The sequence below is a fragment of the Elaeis guineensis genome, chromosome 14 (genome assembly GCF_000442705.2).
Source record: "Elaeis guineensis isolate ETL-2024a chromosome 14, EG11, whole genome shotgun sequence".
Classification (NCBI taxonomy): Eukaryota; Viridiplantae; Streptophyta; class Magnoliopsida; order Arecales; family Arecaceae; genus Elaeis; species Elaeis guineensis.
Genome location: NC_026006.2, coordinates 68,957,633 through 68,975,713, shown reverse-complemented (window position 1 = coordinate 68,975,713; position 18,081 = coordinate 68,957,633). Strand labels below are relative to the sequence as shown.

Below are 18,081 nucleotides of genomic sequence, written 5' to 3'. Positions count from 1 at the left end.
GAGTTCATATTTGTTAAAAAAAATAGATACAAATATACGTAGACAACCATCCAATCCGTATTCGGATATCAATTTTATGTATAATCTCATTTAATTCTATATAATATTTATAATTTTAAAAAAATATAATTATATCAAAATGCCGTTAACTTAATTTATCATCTATTTAAATAATATTTTTGATTTTATGGTCAAAAAATTTGACCATCTCACTTATTTATGGCTATATATGTATTTTCAATATCTTATTTGTATCTATTGTTGCAAGATTTTGGAGGAAAAACAATGCGATCGATCCTGGACCGAGCTGGAGAGCTTTAAAGGATTGAGTTGGTGAAGACTATGAAGGATCATGCAGAAAAAAAAATCTAAGACTGTTGGGTAACTTTCAATTTAGGATCCTTAGATGCTTAAATCAGTAGAGACCTTGAGGGTAAATAGTGGAAAATAAAGAATTGAAAGACAAGAAAAGTAATTTTGAATAGAGAGAAGTCGGATTCCCTTCAGTGAGAAAATTGGAAAGAGATCAGTAAAGTCTGAACTCTGTGAGTTATCACTTATCTTACGAAGAGTGCCCTATCTCTCTTTATATAGAAGAGATTTGCTTAGGACATTACGTCGTTTGAGAAAGTTTGTTAGACCATTAGGAATCTGTTAAACCGTTAATTTATTATAACAGAATAGCTTAGCTGTATGAAGATCGTGAGTTGTTCACCCATATGATGGTTAACTGTATTATAGTTGGAAGATAATTATTATAGAGTTGGACGGCAGCTGTAATAAAACTGTAGAGTAACTGTATTTGTTCTGGATCAGATCGGTTCTCGATCGAAATCTAAGCTGAACTGATCACAATACTCAAGGGTTAATTCGATCAATTTAAATCAGTATCGAGCTGTAAATTGATCAGGTTGATATTCCATCAATCTGACCAAAAAGCTGATTTGATCAATATGATTTTCAGATGATTCTTTCTGATTTTACCACATGATCAGATACCGCTTAACTATATCAATAATATTTATATTTATTTAAAATAAATATAAATATAAATTTTTATATCTATTTAATAGTTATCTATTTTTATTAAATAAATTAAATATAAATATTTTAATATATATATTTAATATATAATCGATACTGGATGCAGTTTCAGCTTCAAATGCAATAGATGAGAGGCCGCATGATTATAAACCAGTTCACACATGGTCTATGTTCTTGGTGCAAAAGGGAGGGAACAAGGGAGCAAAAGTCAACACCAAAGTCAGTAACATACAGTGGTCAAACACCAACCTCCAATCCTAAGTATAAATAAATCCAAAAGATCACCGCGATAACAAGAAATACCGGCAGCAAGTACTTAACGTGCAATCCCTCATGCCATATTTTTTTAATCTTTAAATAATAAGCATCGAACCTTGTCGTTTTACGAACCGCAGAAAAGGTTTTGGAGTATTCTTTTATGCTAATAAAGAAAATGCATCCATATAAATCGGAAAATAAAATATAAAAAAATTAGACAAAAATATTTGATACAATTGTTCATAAAATGGTGCTTCCAAAATTGGACACATAACCAGCCATCCAGCAAATAAATGCCCTGAGCTTCTGGCTGACAACCCGCACCCATTTTGACATTCAAACCCAAATCCGGACCTGATGATGGGGCCACCTAGTACTTGCACATGGTTCCTTCTCTGGAGCTTATTTTTTGGTGCAAGTCTCGAGCTTATTGGGTAAAACAACTGACGTGTCAATTACTACTGCATTAAATTCGCACCAAGTGGAAGAAAAAGAAAATAAAAAATAAATCTCCCACCAGTCGCATTAAAAACCCTTCAACCAATCCTCCCCCATTTTGAGTCTTGAGTCCACTCTCCTCCTCCTCCTCCTCCTCCTCCAATTCTCCCAACCCACAAATGTCGAAGCCGCTCCTCCAATTCCTCCTCCTTCCCACTTTGCTCCTCTTCCTTGTGTACTCCTCTTGGTTGGGCGACGCCAAGGTGTGCCCCTCGTGCGGCTCCACGGCCGTGCCGTTCCCTCTGAGCACGGCGGATGGCTGCGGCGACCCCCTGTACAAGATCCGATGCGACAATACGACGCGATCCCTGTTCTTCGACGCCCTCAACGGCTCCTCCTACTCCGTCACCTCCATCCACCCCTCAACCCAGCGCCTCGTCATCCGCCCCGCCCCTTCGCCTCCGCCTCCTCCTGCGTCACCACCGACCTCCACTCTCAGGGCATCATCCTCAACAGCTCCCTCCCCTTCAACGTCTCCAGCAGCAACACCATCTTTCTTCTCAACTGCACCTCCCGCCTCCTCCTCTCCCCCCTCAACTGCTCCTCCAACAGCCTCTGCCACACCTACGTCAACGCCACCGCCGACGCCGCCGCCTGCCGCCCCATTTCCATCTGCTGCACCTTCGTCGCCGGCGGCTCCTCCACCTCCTACGCCGTCCGGGCCTCCGGCGTCGGGTGCAGCGCCTACCGCAGCTTCGTCAATCTCAACGCCGCGGGGACGCCGGTGGCGCAGTGGGGCGCGAGCTCCGGTGTGGAGCTCCAGTGGGCGTCGCCTCGGGAGCCGGTCTGCCGGTCCCAGGCCGACTGCGAGGCGGGATCCAACGCCACGTGCAGGGCGGATCCGGCGTCGGGCGGGACGGTCAAACGGTGCTTCTGCAATACGGAGGCTGGCTTGACTTGGGACCCCATCCACGGCGTATGTGCCGACGGTGAGTTTGACCGTCATCCGTTTCTTTCTTCTCCGGATTACTCGCTGGTAGTCTCCTCCGTGACTCTTATTCGTTCTTTCTTTTTTTTTCCCTCCTCTTTCCTATGTAGATGTTACGGATTCATGCGAGAGCACGGGAGGATGCGGTGGAACAAACCATGGGCCTCTGATTGCAGGTGAGCTTCTTTTTCAATTTTAGATGACTGCTTATTTAATTTTTAACATTAATAATCGTGAATTGCTATCCGATCACGAACTTTGTTCCTTTCAAAAATGGTGTCTTTCTCTGCTTTATATGGGTATCAAACGCGAGAAATTATTAGATGGATCAGGTCCGATGGAATAGTCATTCGCCATATTAATCCTAAGATTGAAATAGGACTGGTACGTTAATATAAGCTTTGAGAGTCACGAATATTTTATGATTATCAGAATTACTATGGTACATCTATCTTAGGTCTTATATATAATTGAGTAAGATGATACGTTGGTGGAGCGGTAGTGGAAATAATATTTTAACACTACAAAGTGGATCTGGACCGCACCCCTTTTTCTTTTTCGTGGGGGCATGAATGTTCATACAAGATGCCAATAGCTTTCGTGCCTTGTACCATCTAGATGTGCGGATCGATATTTTACCTCGTTGAGAAATTTTTTAAAGACCGAATCGTTCTTCATGTGCATGTTTGGCGGACTTCACATAATATTCGGGTGACCTCCTTGGCCTATTGACTTTGGAGGGCCGCTAGTTAGTTACACGGACACGACCACGACCACGACCACAGACAATTAGGTCGCAGTTGTTTGTAGGAAAACGGACTCCCACCTTATCCCATTGTCAAGGTTATTGCAAGCGAGCGTCTCAAACGAACTCAAATTTTGTTTCCGAAACAGGGCTAGTGTCCGGTGTGGGCGCGGCGCTGCTGGTGGGCGCGGCGGGGTTCCTCTTGTACCGGCGGCAGCGGCGCATCCGCGAGGCCCGGGAGCGCCTGGCCAAGGAGAGGCAGGAGATCCTCAACGCCAACAATACGAGCGGGCGCTCCGCCAAGAACTTCACCGGGAAAGAGATCAAGAAGGCCACCGCCAACTTCTCCCCCGACAACCTCCTCGGGAGCGGCGGCTACGGCGAGGTCTACAAGGGCGTCCTCGAGGACGGCACCCCGGTGGCCGTCAAGTGCGCCAAGCTCGGCAACACCAAGTCCACCGACCAGGTCCTCAACGAGGTCCGCATCCTGTCCCAGGTCAACCACCGCAGCCTTGTCCGCCTCCTGGGCTGCTGCGTCGACCTCGAACAGCCCCTCATGGTCTACGAGTTCATTCCGAACGGAACTCTCTTCGACCACCTCCACGGCCTCCGGCCGCCTCTCCCCTGGCGCCGCCGCCTCTCCATCGCCCACCAGACCGCCGAGGGCCTGGCCTACCTGCACTCCTCCGCGGTGCCCCCCATCTACCACCGCGACGTGAAGTCCAGCAACATCCTCCTCGACGAGAAGCTCAACGGGAAGGTGTCGGACTTCGGGCTCTCCCGGCTGGCGGAGTCGGACCTGAGCCACATCTCCACGTGCGCCCAGGGCACCCTGGGGTACCTGGACCCGGAGTACTACCGCAACTACCAGTTGACGGACAAGAGCGATGTGTACAGCTTCGGGGTGGTGCTGCTGGAGCTGCTGACGTCGCAGAAGGCGATCGATTTCAACAGGGGACCCGATGATGTGAACCTGGCGGTGTACGTGCAGAGGAAGGTGGAGGAGGAGAGGCTGATGGAGGTGGTGGATGGGTCGGTCAAGGAGGGGGCCACCCAGCTGGAGCTGGACACCATGAAGGCGTTGGGGTTCCTCGCCATGGGTTGCTTGGAGGAGAGGAGGCAGAACCGGCCGTCCATGAAGGAGGTCACCGAGGAGATCGAGTATATTATGAGCATCGAGGCCGGTGGTGAGGAGCGGCAGCACAGTGCCTAGGAGGGGGCATGCCTGTATACATGCACTAATTACCTCTATCTGCGTTGTATATGATGAAATTGATGTGATTACAGAAATTGCAGCCCTTAGGTACTGCTATGGTGTCACAGGTGCATGTTATTCTGCAACCGTCTACAAGGGAAGAGGAACTTTAGTTATTATGCTGAATATTTTACTTCGCTGCGGCTGTGGCTATGGCTTCCATTATATATGTTTTCATACTTACAATGTCAGCATATATGATGAAATAAATCCCATATTTCCACAATCATTCTCAGAGTTCTGCGACTTTCGCATTTTTGTCTTCTAGGAATGTAGTTTGTCACAGCTGCAGATGACACTGAATGCTCTACTAGTCTCCCCAAGGACACTAAAAGATACTATAACCCCCACATTCCCACCAAAACTAATCTCTAACATATATCATGACTAGTCTGATCCACTACCAAAAGACCCACTAATCTCCCCAACGACAATAAATACCATAAGCACCACGTTCCCACAAAAACAAATCTTTAACACATATCATGACCGGTCTGATCCGTTTCCATCCATGCTTGAACATCCTTTTCTTCTCACGTCAGCCCCTCTCTAAGCGCATTCACGACATGCTCCCTAGAAATAAATACCGCTGTCTCAAAATAACAAAGAGAGGCGAAACCTCACCTGGTCGGATAACACGAGAGGAGCAAAGCACGATACAATGGTACGTTTCTGCTGACAACGCGTACAACCAAGAACCAAGTGCATTCAGAAAACAAGCATTTCCGCCTACCGAAGCATTTTAAACGTTCGACTCTCCATGAGGTAGAGAATAAAATTATCACAAGTCAAGCCAACACACGACCCCAAAGCAACTGTTATCGCTAACAAAAATATTATAGCATGCCATATCCCACCAAGATCCAAAAGCAAATGCTTGGCGCACGTCCGCTGATAGCAAAAATAGTTCGCACATCATCTTTTAGATATTCCAGAGGTTTCATAGCAAAATTTTAATAGGGAAAAAAGCAAAATAAAACAGAGCACTTGTCTAGACTCCAAATTTCTGCAATCAACCCGTAGATTCAATTGGGCCTCGGAGTAGCCCACTCAACTCTCAGGATAAGATTGTCATAACCATAGCCATTAAGCTTGTTGATAGCTCTCTCTGCATCTTCCCTGTTGACAAAGTTCACAAAACCAAAGCCCCGACTTACTCCGGTCTTCTGATCAACAGCAACATAGACACGAGTTACGGGACCGAAAGGACGGAAGAGCTCAAGAAGATCAGGCTCACGCGTATCCTCAGAAAGGTTGGTCACCCGAACTGAGTTCTCGTCATTCCGACGCCTCATCTCAGTTCCAATCCTCTCTGCACCAGCTCTCAAGCCTGGAGGAACATAAGTTCCCCTGCTAGGACCAGACGAAGCTGCAGTTTCTGCAGCTGGAGGCCTGTCAATAAAGTTTTCTGTTTGCGCAGCAAGGTCCTTGTAGGGGCATTTTGATGTCCAGTGGTCGCCCTTCTTACCACAAGTCCTGCATACCATAAGAACAGCACCTGCTTTTCCCATAGCAGCCAATGGGTCTCCTGCAACCCTTGTTTCTTCGGCTTTGCTACCTGTAGTCAGGAGCACCAAGTCATTAATACTCACATAACTGGGGGGTCGAAGATATAGCTTGAGGGAATATATAAATGAAATATGAAGAAAGGGATGAAAAGAGAAAAACTAACAATAATCAAAAAACAATGCACGTTATTTTAATCATATTAGCTGTTGTTTTTCATGTCTGATGCTGTACCTAATACTAATCCTGCCAACCACATAATTAATGTGATCTTTTAGAGAAAAATAGCACCCAAGAAATCCATAATGGATGCAACAAACAGAAGAGTGGGAAAAAGACGCCCCTAACTAATATTAAAATGCTGCATATGATTGCCTCAAGTATCCTTTTACCAAACAACTGTCTTCAAGTATCCTTTTACAAAACAACTGCATATACGACATATAAATAATGGCTCCTAAAGCTCGACATCTGGCAAACCCAGATCAATGTTTACAATGCAAAAAAAATTGCCTCAAATTAGCAGAGACATACAGCACTAGTAGATCCCAAATGCAACATCAACTAACAAGAAACTTATATAGCACAAATCGAGAACCACCGGACCATCTTGAACCGGGCAGTTTGGGGCAGTACCAAGCTGGACCAAATGGTTATCGGGATCGCTCGGCTGGTTGATCCGGTTCCCAAACTGAATCATTTTTTTTTTAAATAAAAACCCCTCATGATCCTCTCCCTCTCTCCTGGTCTCTCGATTCCTCTCTTCCTCTTTCTCGATTCTACTCTCTCGATCTTCCTCTCCTCCCCCTCTCTATGCTCTGCAACAACGACAACTCCATGATGTTGTGACGACGACGCTAGATAGAATTAGGGTATCACTACGACAAGTTACACCTCTCCACCCCCTCTCCTTCTTCTCCTCCATCTCTCCCCCCATCCCCTTGGTTCCAGTACATCTCAGCTTGGTACGGCATGCACTAGTATCATAATGAACCAGTCGCTGACAGGTACGTCCCTTGGTACTGGTTCGTCAAACCTTGACACCAACCATTGCAGATGGTGTTAAAATCACAGACAAAATGCATGAAGGTTGTTATTTGGACTGTCTCAAGTGATAGGTATAAAACCATGTTTAAGTCAATGTCATCTGGTCCTCTGGAAAACTAAAGTCTTCCAAGGATGTTATTCATCAAGAAGAGGATTCTCCCCACAAAATAATCCCAAGCAATAAACTGATTAATTGCAACCTTGTGGCTTTTAATAGTGTATGGAGAATTATATTATTTGAGCTGAAAATGCACATAGCAGAAACATGCATACCTAGAGATGATGCTAACAATTGTATGATACTGCAATAATTCAATTGATGCTGCTAAACTGAACAAAAAATTTCAACAAATGAACCATAAAGAGTCATGTCATCTGAACACATTGAGCTCCCGTGGTTATGCCATCAGAGTTGAAAGAATATCATGTTAGGCTATCAAGATGGCTACTGGAGTAGATTCCACAACACAGACTACAAATATTCTTGTAGGTTGATTCAAATTACAAAAATGTAGAAATTAACCAAGTAACAACTTCAAACTACTTAAACCTGAGACTGGAATCTCCAAATAGAAAATAAATCAAAAATTGAACACCATGAAATGCATGAACAGCAACATAACCAATATTATCACAAAGGAAGCAACAACCACTAGTAGAATAACACACATTATTCGTATAGGTTTAATTGCATGTGCACTTTATAACCATTGTTATTCCAAGAATGAACTAGTACAGTTATTGCTAACAATGTGACAGCAAAGTCATTCTGATATAATGTTGACAAGGACCAAAAGACAAATTGAATGCAAGATTTATCAAAGGCAAAAACGTGAAGCTTCACACCAAACAGAAAAGTATTTGTCTTGTCATATGCAACCAAAAAATTTCCACAGAAGATGGACAGGAAAGGAGAGAAACAATGTGAAGCAACCACGCCAAAATTATATTCAGAAACCTCACTGAACTACATGTTATGCCCTCCATATAAGGGCTTATAAAGAAGCTGACACAGGGTCTAAAGCCCCAAAAGAAGAGGTAGGGCAACTAAAATAGTTAAACTATAAACTTTAATTCGATATTCATGATGCCCATAAATTATTCTTGCAATCCAACATCATCAAATTTGTGCTTATCTGAAGAAAATTCAATACATTCATCATTAACAAAAATAGACTAGTCATCGACAAAAGTAGTTGCAAAAACAATTCTTCTCATTATGAACTTGTCAACCACTTCAACATATTTCATTTCCTATGCTTCTTCACCATTATTTTTCGTATCATCCCGCTTAGCATAATACTCCTTACCAACTTCAACTGGTAGTAACCAAATTCATAAAAATAGTCTTCACCCCATGATGGATTTGCATTTCTACAACTCAAATCTCCATCATCAAAAACTTGTACAGCAGTCACATCCATATTTATCCGCAACAACATGGAACCCCATATCCATGAACCGAACTTGGCACCTTTTCCTCCAGAGCTCTACCACTCTAGTCTCTTGTTCAATATTTCTTTGTAACCTCTCTGGTAAATTTCATGTCTCTGTCACCATCTTCAATTTCAATGTTCAGTCGGAATTCCTCATGCACACCACTTTATCAATGAACAAACTGTGCTTTCTTTTCTTTTTTTTTTTTTCCTCTCTTGTAAAGACTGCTTTCATGTTAGAGGGAGAGCTTCAAACTCTCACTGATCATTTGCATTTTTTTTTTTCTAGGTGCCCAAGAGAAGAGCACTATGTGCTTTAGCAATGATGTTTCAGAAATCTCCTCCAGCTTGGGTGCAAATACCAAACCCTCTACAGGGTCCACACTCTGTACAATTCCAACATACAGCATCTAGAGAGATGGTGAGTGCCATCTCCTTGTGCCCATTCAGGAAAAATTCTACTTTACATAAGTAGAATATCATCCCATGGATTGGGCCCTTACCAAATCTTAAGTTGACAAAGGTAATCAAAATAGACCTAAGCAAGGATCGTATAAGTGTTAGATTTGGGCCTTTCCTTAGACAAAGATTTATTGATAGAATAGATTACTAAGCGGACTTGGGTATACTCTTTCATGAAAGACTGACAGATTGATGCATGAATGGCAGCATGATGGATCTCAGAAAATAGGATGAAGTATCTGTTCGTGGCCATGATCAATAGGCAATATCAGATGTATGCAGTTGAAGGAGTGCATGCACTTCAAGTCCGATCTTTTAACTTGATCTTGACATGTTCAAAGAATAGTAACAGAACCTTTCAAGCTAGTTTAGATCTCCTTGATAAGTATGTTTGAAAGGTTTCTCCTAGTGTTATTTTATATCATCACTCTCGTCCATAACCACTCCCACTAAAAGTACACCAATTGGTTGAAACACATCATACAGAGCACCTAATGGTGCTTCTGTTGAAGGAGAGATAGACCTGTAGCCTGGAGCAAACAGTTGAAATTGAAATATAACTAAGATTTTATTTAAAATCCTCCTTAACAAGTTACACTATGCCCTTCTGACAAGAGCACACATGCAAAAATCACAGTCCAAAGCAATCCAAAGCGCCGGCGATGGTCCTCATACTATTGATATACTAATTTAACCAGAAACAAGCAAGAATTACTACCTATCACTTATATCATTTTAGTAATCCTACCCCAACAGATGGTTACAAACTTTAACTGTACTGACAACATAACATCTAACATATCCAAATTAAAATCTACTTGTTCAAGGATTCTCATAGCCTAATGTCAGTTAGCATTTCTGAAGTTACTCAGTCATATGATTTAAGTGTTAAAAATCAGTCCTTCCTTACCTTCTACTCTGAAGGCATTACAGTTATAGCACAAGCATACACAGACAAAGACACCCTGTACGTAGATTCTTTGTGATCAGCTAACCAATCAAACAAACACAAAAGGAAAAGGTCAAATATCACAAAGCAGTTAAGATTCTTTGAGATTATAGTGCAGGATAAGGCAGTAAACTGCTCCCCTAAACCCTAAATCGTCCAATCAGTTTAAGACCTCGTTTAAGACACAAAAAAGACCACTTTTACCAGCAGACAGAGGACAAGCTGTTCAAGGTGATGCATAATGAACATGAATCCAATTGTAATTTATTTGAGATTGTTCAGCACAAAAAATTCTCAGATAGCATTCATGCGTCGACTGTTCACCAAAATTTACATTTCGAGGACTACTCTTTCCAATGACTGAAATATTAGATCAATAATCGGATATATGATGAACTTAAAAAAACCCGCCTTGCTTGTCCTTTTCTTCTTTGGATCAACAAAATAAGACCTACAATTATAGTCTGATCTATGATATTTTGAAAAAAGCATTCTCACATGTCATGGATACGTCAACCTCTTCGCCAACATTTTTATCGGGAAGGACTATCTTTCTTCGTAATGACCAAAGATATCCAATCAATATCTCAATTAATAACCAATACCAGGGAAAACAAAAAAAAAATAAAATAAAATAAAAAATCTTGTCTTTCGCTTAATTTTTTCCTTCTTTAGCATGAGAAACTAGGATTTTCAGAGAGATCGAATACAATCCACGCAACAATCCCAGGAAACTTATCCAAACACTAAGAAAAAACGAAAAGGTGGAATCTTGAGATGGTACAAAAAGGAAGAAGAAACAAACCTGGGGCGCGGGGCCTCTCGAGAAGGATCTCCTCGGTGGATACCATGGTGAGGTGGCTGCCGGCGTCCTCGCGGGCGGCATCGCCGAACTTGGGCCAGGAGCGGCGCTCGAGGGCGCGCTTGCTGAGGCGCGCGCGGGCGAGCTTGCGGACGCGGGTGGTGGTGGTGACCTTGACCTTGTTGCCCTCGTCGTCGAACCGGTACTCGATCGTCTTCTTGATCCCGTTCTCGTCCGGGCCTAGCACCACCCGCGGCGGCAGCAGGAAGTCGAGGTCGCCGCCGTCGTCCTCATCGAGCTCTCCCCACCGGAGCTTCTGAGGGCGGGCCGCGTCCACCGCCATCGTCTCTTTCTCCCAGCACAAAGAGCCCCTGAGCCCCGAACCCTAGATCTTTCGCTTCGCTCCTCTAAGTCACGCGTGTCCGGTCTCCCGTGACGAGGCTTTCAGGCTCGATGTATGCTGGTTCACGATTTATCTCATCCGAGACGCTTCCAATATACTAAAATTCTATAGGATTTTATTTGTAACAATGCTTACGTTAAGCTTGAACTAGTTCCGGCACTCCAGTTGCCGGAACTAGTTTAAGTTGGACAGGATTTTTTTTTTTTAATTTTTTGTGGAAAAGTTGGATAGAAAATTACTTGTAAACTTGCAAACCGTAAGGGCCAGATGGTCTCAGGCTCCCGTATGCCGCCTGTCTGTCCCTAGTAGAAAGTTGCAGCAAGGAATTATTACACTCGCAGCCAAGTCCAGTGGCATTTTATATTTAAGATTTTTTTTTTTTTTTTTTGACAGACCCATTTGTTTTTGAAAAATACGCCAGTCGCCCATACACAAAAAATTCATCAGAAAATGCGAAAAGTAATACATCGTTTTGATTAAGAGACTCTTTATATTTAAGATTTTTTTTTTTTTTTTGACATGGCATCACTTCCAAACGGATCAATCCATTTTAACAAAAACTAGCCCTTTGATTAAGAGGCTCTCCTTATGCCGTTCGGCCCATTCTTTAATTAATAAATCCAGGGAAAGTGTCCCACTTCCTCTGTCATTCCACACACACACACACACACACAAAAGAATGTACCCAAAAAGAAAAAAATTAAGAGGGCCTTCGCTCATCAATTGGACTTCCAGCTGTTGACAGAGGTGCCATTGCCAACTTGGTCTCCCATGTGTCTTTGAATCTCCTGATAGATTTTAAATACATGTTTCCAAATCATGGATGTTCTGCCATTTCCCAATCTCAACCAGCTGCTATCTTGCTCCCGATATTTTGCTAACACCATTTTTTTCACAAATTCCATTAGCACGCCAAATCAACTCTTGCAGCTTGTTTTGCTAGTGATGACACAATCAGAATAGCTGAAACTCTGGCAAAAGCCCATCTCCGCTTGATCCACTCTCTAGAGACAGATGAGAGGAAGCAAGTGAAACAAATTTTGTGGCTTGGAAGTTCCACCCATTTTTGACCCGACTGAATTTTAGATAAGGCTTGATAGGCAGTGCAGTTATAATATTTTTTTTTTTTCAAGAAAGAAACTTGTTGGGATATACCGACCGGTCCCCCTCATGCCGACTCACCGTTGGTCTGCCTGACCAGTGCCCGACTCTGCCGATCGATGACTGCCGACACCGACCGATCGAGTATACGTCGGTCGGACAGACTCTCTCTGCACCCGACTGACCATCGGAGGGTCCTTGGATTTTCACCCGATATTCCTCAACCAGGCACCGACACACAGTCGGTCGACTCCTTCAAACGCCGTACGACTGCTGGAGACTGTCCGTCCTGACAGCGGCGTGCGGCATAGCCATCCTGAGGCATTATCCCACCTAAGGCATGGGTCAATTCTAGTGATTTGACAGCCTCACGGCGGCTCTGACAGTCTTCGGCGATTTGACAATTCTCCCATTGTCTGCGCCTTTAATGACGGCGCCATGCCGCGCCCTACTATAAAACGGAGAAGGCAACAGTGCTGGAGGAGGTTCTTTTCGAAACCCTTGAACTCTTCCTCTCTAGCTCTCGCTCTCTCTCTCTCTTGCTGAGCTCCTTGATTCTTTTCTACTGTTGTCTAGTCTCCTCTCTGACTTGACCGTCGGAGGGTCCCCGCCGGAGCCATCTCCGGTCAGTGCGGACTTCTTTTGCAGGCGCTCGCTCCTGGCGACCAAGCGACGAGGGGATTGGCCGCAACAGGTTTTGGCACGTCAGGTAGGGGCATCGACAGAGATTACGACCCCCACAGAACTCGAAACATCCTTTCAAGATGACAAGAACCAGAGCTCAGTGGTCGAGGGCCACCGGATTGGCGAGGCACTCTTCCCGTCGGGAAGAGGTCTCTCTTCTACCCTCCATAGCGGAACCTAGCTCTCCGCATCCTGTGGTGATCACGGAGGCGCAGATCGCGGCGATCGTGCGGCAGATGACCGTGCTGACGGACGCGGTCAAGAGCCTTCAACAACAACCAACCTGGTTGCCGCACTCACCGACGGAGCAACCGGCGGCACACCCGATGCCCTCCAGGAGCAGCCGTCGGCGCCCGCATCGGTCTCCGTCTCTTCCTCGGGAGCAACTGTTACAGCACTCCCACCGAGAGGAGGAGAGGCGACCGCGGCTTAATACCCATCGGTCTCGACGGCCGACTCCTTCCCAGCTGGAACGAGCAAGGAAGGAGAAGCGGCCGCGAACACCGTCCGCCTCCCTCTCAGATTCATCGGGAGACTCCACCTCCGGGGTCTCTCAGCACCGACGGGCCGACGACTACGAACGCAGGTTCGAAGAAATCGACCGTCGGCTTGTCCAGCTGCAGGTGGACGGACAAAAGTCCTCGAACGACGTCAACTTCCAGACCGTCCAATCTCTCTCCCGACTCATCCTCGACGAGCCGATTCCTAGTCGGTTCAAGATGCCCCATGTGGAGCCCTATGACGGCTCCACCGATCCAGTTGACCACCTGGAGAGCTACAAGGCTCTCATGACGATCCAAGGGGCGATCGATGCCCTTCTTTGCATCGGTTTCTCCGCTACACTTCGCAAAGCTACCAGGGCCTGGTACTCCGACCTTCGTCCAGAAAGTATCCACTCCTTTGGACAGCTTGAGCATTCTTTTGTGGCCCACTTCAGCACCAGTCGGAAGCCGCCACGAACCTCGGACAGCCTTTTTTCTCTCAAACAGGGAGAAAATGAGACGCTCCGACACTTCGTGACGCGATTCAACGCGGCCACGCTCGAGGTCTGGGACCTCAACGAAGACATGGCCATCTCAGCCACGAAGAGGGGACTAAGGGGGTCCCGATTTACCTACTCTTTGGACAAGACCCTCCCCTGGACATACGCCGAACTGCTGGAGCGCGCGTACAAGTACATGCGTGCGGACGAAGGAGCTTCCGATCGGTGTCTGACTGAGGCCAAGGGCCCGAAGGAGAAGCGAAGGAAGGGTCGGGCCCCTGCCGAGCCTAGCAGGCCCCCGACCGACAAACAGGTCTCACCCCAGCGGTGGAGCCAGAGGTCGCCTCGACGGTGGAGTCTGAGGCTGACGCATCCCAGGTATGACTCCTATACTCCTCTCTCTGCTCCTCGTACGCAGATTTTGATGGAGATCAAAGGGGAAGAATATCTGCGACGGCCTCTGCCTTTGAAGGCAAAGGGCCTCGATCGACGAAAGTACTATCGATTCCATCGGGGCCATTGCCACAACACCGAGCAGTGCATCCAACTCAAGGATGAGATCGAGGCCCTCATACGCCGAGAGTATCTCGGCAAATTCTGGAGAAACCCACCGACTCGACCCGTCACGGACTGACGACCCCAGCCGACTGAAGAAGCAACGAATAACCAGCCTACGGCCGGGGTCATCAACATGATCTCCAAACGACTGGGCTCGGAGACGACTGCTGGAGGGGAGCCGATGAAGAAGCTGCGCGAAGTTGATGTAATTACTTTTACAGATGAAGATGTTCGGGGTGTTCAAACTCCCCATGACGACGCTGTTGTTGTCTCGGCAACAATAGCAAATTATGATGTAAGAAGGATCTTTGTAGATAATGGAAGTTCGACGAATATTTTATTTTACTCGACCTTCTCTCGAATGCGACTGTCGGCCGACCGGCTCAAGAGAGTCTCTACACCCCTGATAGGCTTTGCTGGAGATGCTGTCACGGTGGAAGGGGAAGTTACTTTGCTCGTGACGGCTGAAACCGAACCACGACAAAGCACAGTCCACTTGACCTTTGCGGTCGTCCAAGTGCCTTCGGCCTACAACACCATACTTGGAAGGTTCGGACTAAATGCCCTCAGGATGATAGTCTCGACGTATCATCTGCTGGTTCGATTTTCGATCAAAAATAGAGTCGAAGTGATGCGCGGGGATCAACAGCTCGCTCGCCGATGCTTCCAGATCTCTGCTCAAAGCAACGAATTAAAGGGCTCCCTAACGGTCGACAAGTTGGATCAACAGGAAGGGGAAGAACAGGATGAACCGGCCGAACAGCTTGTTCCCATCCCGATAACGGAGAATCCCGAATGAGTGGTCTGGGTCGGGTCTCAATTACTCGACCCCGAATGACGACAGCTAGTGAAGTTGCTGAAGGCCAATGCCGACGTATTCGCTTGGTCGGCAGCAGATATGTCGGGTATCCCCCCGGAGACGATGACACACCGACTCAACATCGACCCAGCAATGAGGCCGGTGAGGCAGAAGAAGCGGTCTTTTGCTCCTGAAAGACAGAAGGCCATCGACAAAGAAGTGGACAAGCTACTCGTGGCAGGCTTCGTTAGAGAAACTACATACCCCGATTGGCTCGCCAACGTCGTCATGGTGAAAAAAGCCAATGGGAGCTGGAGGATTTGCATCGACTATACCGACCTAAACCGCGCCTGCCCGAAGGACAGCTTCCCACTCCCAAAAATCGATCAGCTGGTAGATGCGACGTCCGGCCATCGACTGCTCAGCTTCATGGATGCTTTTATCGGATACAATCAGATTCGAATGGCGCCCGAAGACGAGGAGCACACAGCCTTCGTGACCGCCAAGGGCCTCTACTGCTACAGAGTAATGCCCTTCGGGCTGAAGAATGCCGGAGCCACTTACCAGCGACTCGTCAATAAGGTCTTCAAAGACCAAATCGGGTGCAACATGGAGGTGTATGTGGATGATATGCTGGTAAAGAGCGTGCAGATTATAGATCACGTTCGAGATCTCGAGGAAACTTTTCGCACTCTGCGACAACACCAGATGAAGCTGAACCCGACTAAGTGCGCCTTCGGGGTGACTTTGGAGAAGTTCCTCGGGTTCCTCATTTCTCAACGAGGAATTAAGGCTAACCCTGAGAAAATAAAGGCAATCATCGGCATGCGGCATCCGGACACCAAGAAGGAGGTCAAGCAGCTGAACGGAAGAATCATCGCACTCAGCCGATTCATCTCTCGGTCGGTTGAAAGATGTCTCCCGTTCTTCAAAACCCTAAGACAGGTGAAGGACTTCTCTTGGTCGGATGAGTGCCGGCGGGCCTTTGAGGACCTGAAAAGGTACCTGGCCTCCCCGCCACTGCTTGCGAAGTTGGAAGTCGGAGAGATGCTGTACCTCTATTTGGCCACTTCCCTGAAGTGGTTAGCTCGGTGCTCGTCCGAGAGAACGAGAGCCGAATCCATCAACCCATATACTACACCAGCAAAGTGCTCCACGGTGCTGAAGCTCGGTACTCAAAGATGGAGAAGATGATATTCGCCCTGATCGTATCTGCACAATGACTCCGTCCGTATTTTCGAGCGCACGCCATCGTGGTCCTCACCGACCAGCCTCTGAGGGCGATATTGCACCACCCCGATACATCGGGACAACTGGCGAAATGGACAATGAGGCTCAGCGAGTTCGACATTCAGTACCGACCGCGACCTGCCTTGAAGCCCAGGTCCTGGCCACTTTACTGCGGAGTGCCCGACAACCGACCAAGGGTCGAAGGCGGGAACCCCGGAGAAGTTGCAATCTCGGAGCCTGACCCCAGGTCTACCTAGGTGCTGCACATCGATGGAGCTTCCAATGCTGGAGGGAGCGGGGCCGGATTCCTGCTCACCAACTCGGAGGGGTAGTCACTGAGTACGTCCTCCGATTCGACTTTAAAGCCTCCAACAATCAAGCCGAGTATGAGGCCTCCTCGCTGGCTTGAGGATGGTGAAAGAGCTTGGGATCGACAGCCTCCGAGTCTTCTCCGACTCCCAGCTGATCGTGGGCAGGTCCAGGGCAAATTCGAGGGCGAGACTCGATTATGGCAAAGTATCTCCAGAAGGTGAAAGATCTCGTGGCACGCCTCGAATATTTTGAGATCTCCCACATCCTAGGTCGGAGAACGCTCGGCCGATGCACTCTCCAGGCTTGCGACTTCAGCTTACGATGCTTGGGTCGGACGTTCGTGGAGAATCTCGAGCAAGCCGAGCATCGACAGGGCCGAGGAGGTGCTACAATTAGCTGCCGAACCAAGCTGGATGATCCGATTGTTCGATACCTGACGACGAAATTAGCCCTGAAGACCCCGCGAGGCCAAACGGCTCCGATGGTCGGCCTCCCAATACGTGATAATGGATGGCCGACTCTACAAAAGATCGTTCTCTCTCTCCTTGCTCAGATGCTTGGGACCGACCGACGCAGACTACGCACTCAGAGAAGTACACGAAGGGATCTGCGAAAATCATTTGGGGGGCAAATCCTTGGCCTACAAAGTCCTACGACAGGGTTACTACTGGCCTACTATGAGGAAGGATGCAGCTGAGCTGGTTCGGAGGTGGAGCCGTGCCAGAGGTACGCCAACATACAACACCGACCAGCCAGCCAAATCACCCTATTGTCGCCCCGTGGCCCTTCGCCCAGTGGGGGATCGACATACTCGGTCCTTTCCCTCCGGCATCTGGCCAGAGAAAGTTCATAGTCATCGCAATCGACTACTTCACTAAGTGGGTGGAAGCCGAACCTCTGCGGCAAATCACCGAGCGAAAGATGGAAGACTTCATCCAGAAGTCCATCATCTTCAGGTTCGGATTGCCGCACACCATTATCACCGACAATGGACGATAATTCGACAACCAGACTTCAGAGACTTTCTGTGCGAGATTCCATATCACGCACCGACTGACCTCGGTCGGGCACCCACAGTCCAA

At 46.9% G+C, this 18,081-nt stretch overlaps 1 protein-coding gene and 1 pseudogene across 1 annotated transcript; one reads left to right on the top strand and one right to left on the bottom strand.

The window, feature by feature from the left end:
• Positions 1-1,851: 1,851 nt before the first annotated feature.
• Positions 1,852-4,957, top strand: LOC140853751 (wall-associated receptor kinase-like 20; annotated as a pseudogene).
• A 589-nt stretch (positions 4,958-5,546) lies between these two features.
• LOC140853753 (uncharacterized) lies at positions 5,547-11,388 on the bottom strand. The gene is made up of 2 exons (XM_073248692.1): positions 10,934-11,388; positions 5,547-6,286 (listed from the first exon to the last, which is right to left on the bottom strand). The coding sequence occupies exons 1-2, from the start codon at positions 11,271-11,273 to the stop codon at positions 5,754-5,756; spliced, it is 873 nt and encodes a 290-aa protein (XP_073104793.1). The 5' UTR covers positions 11,274-11,388; the 3' UTR covers positions 5,547-5,753.
• Positions 11,389-18,081: the final 6,693 nt, after the last annotated feature.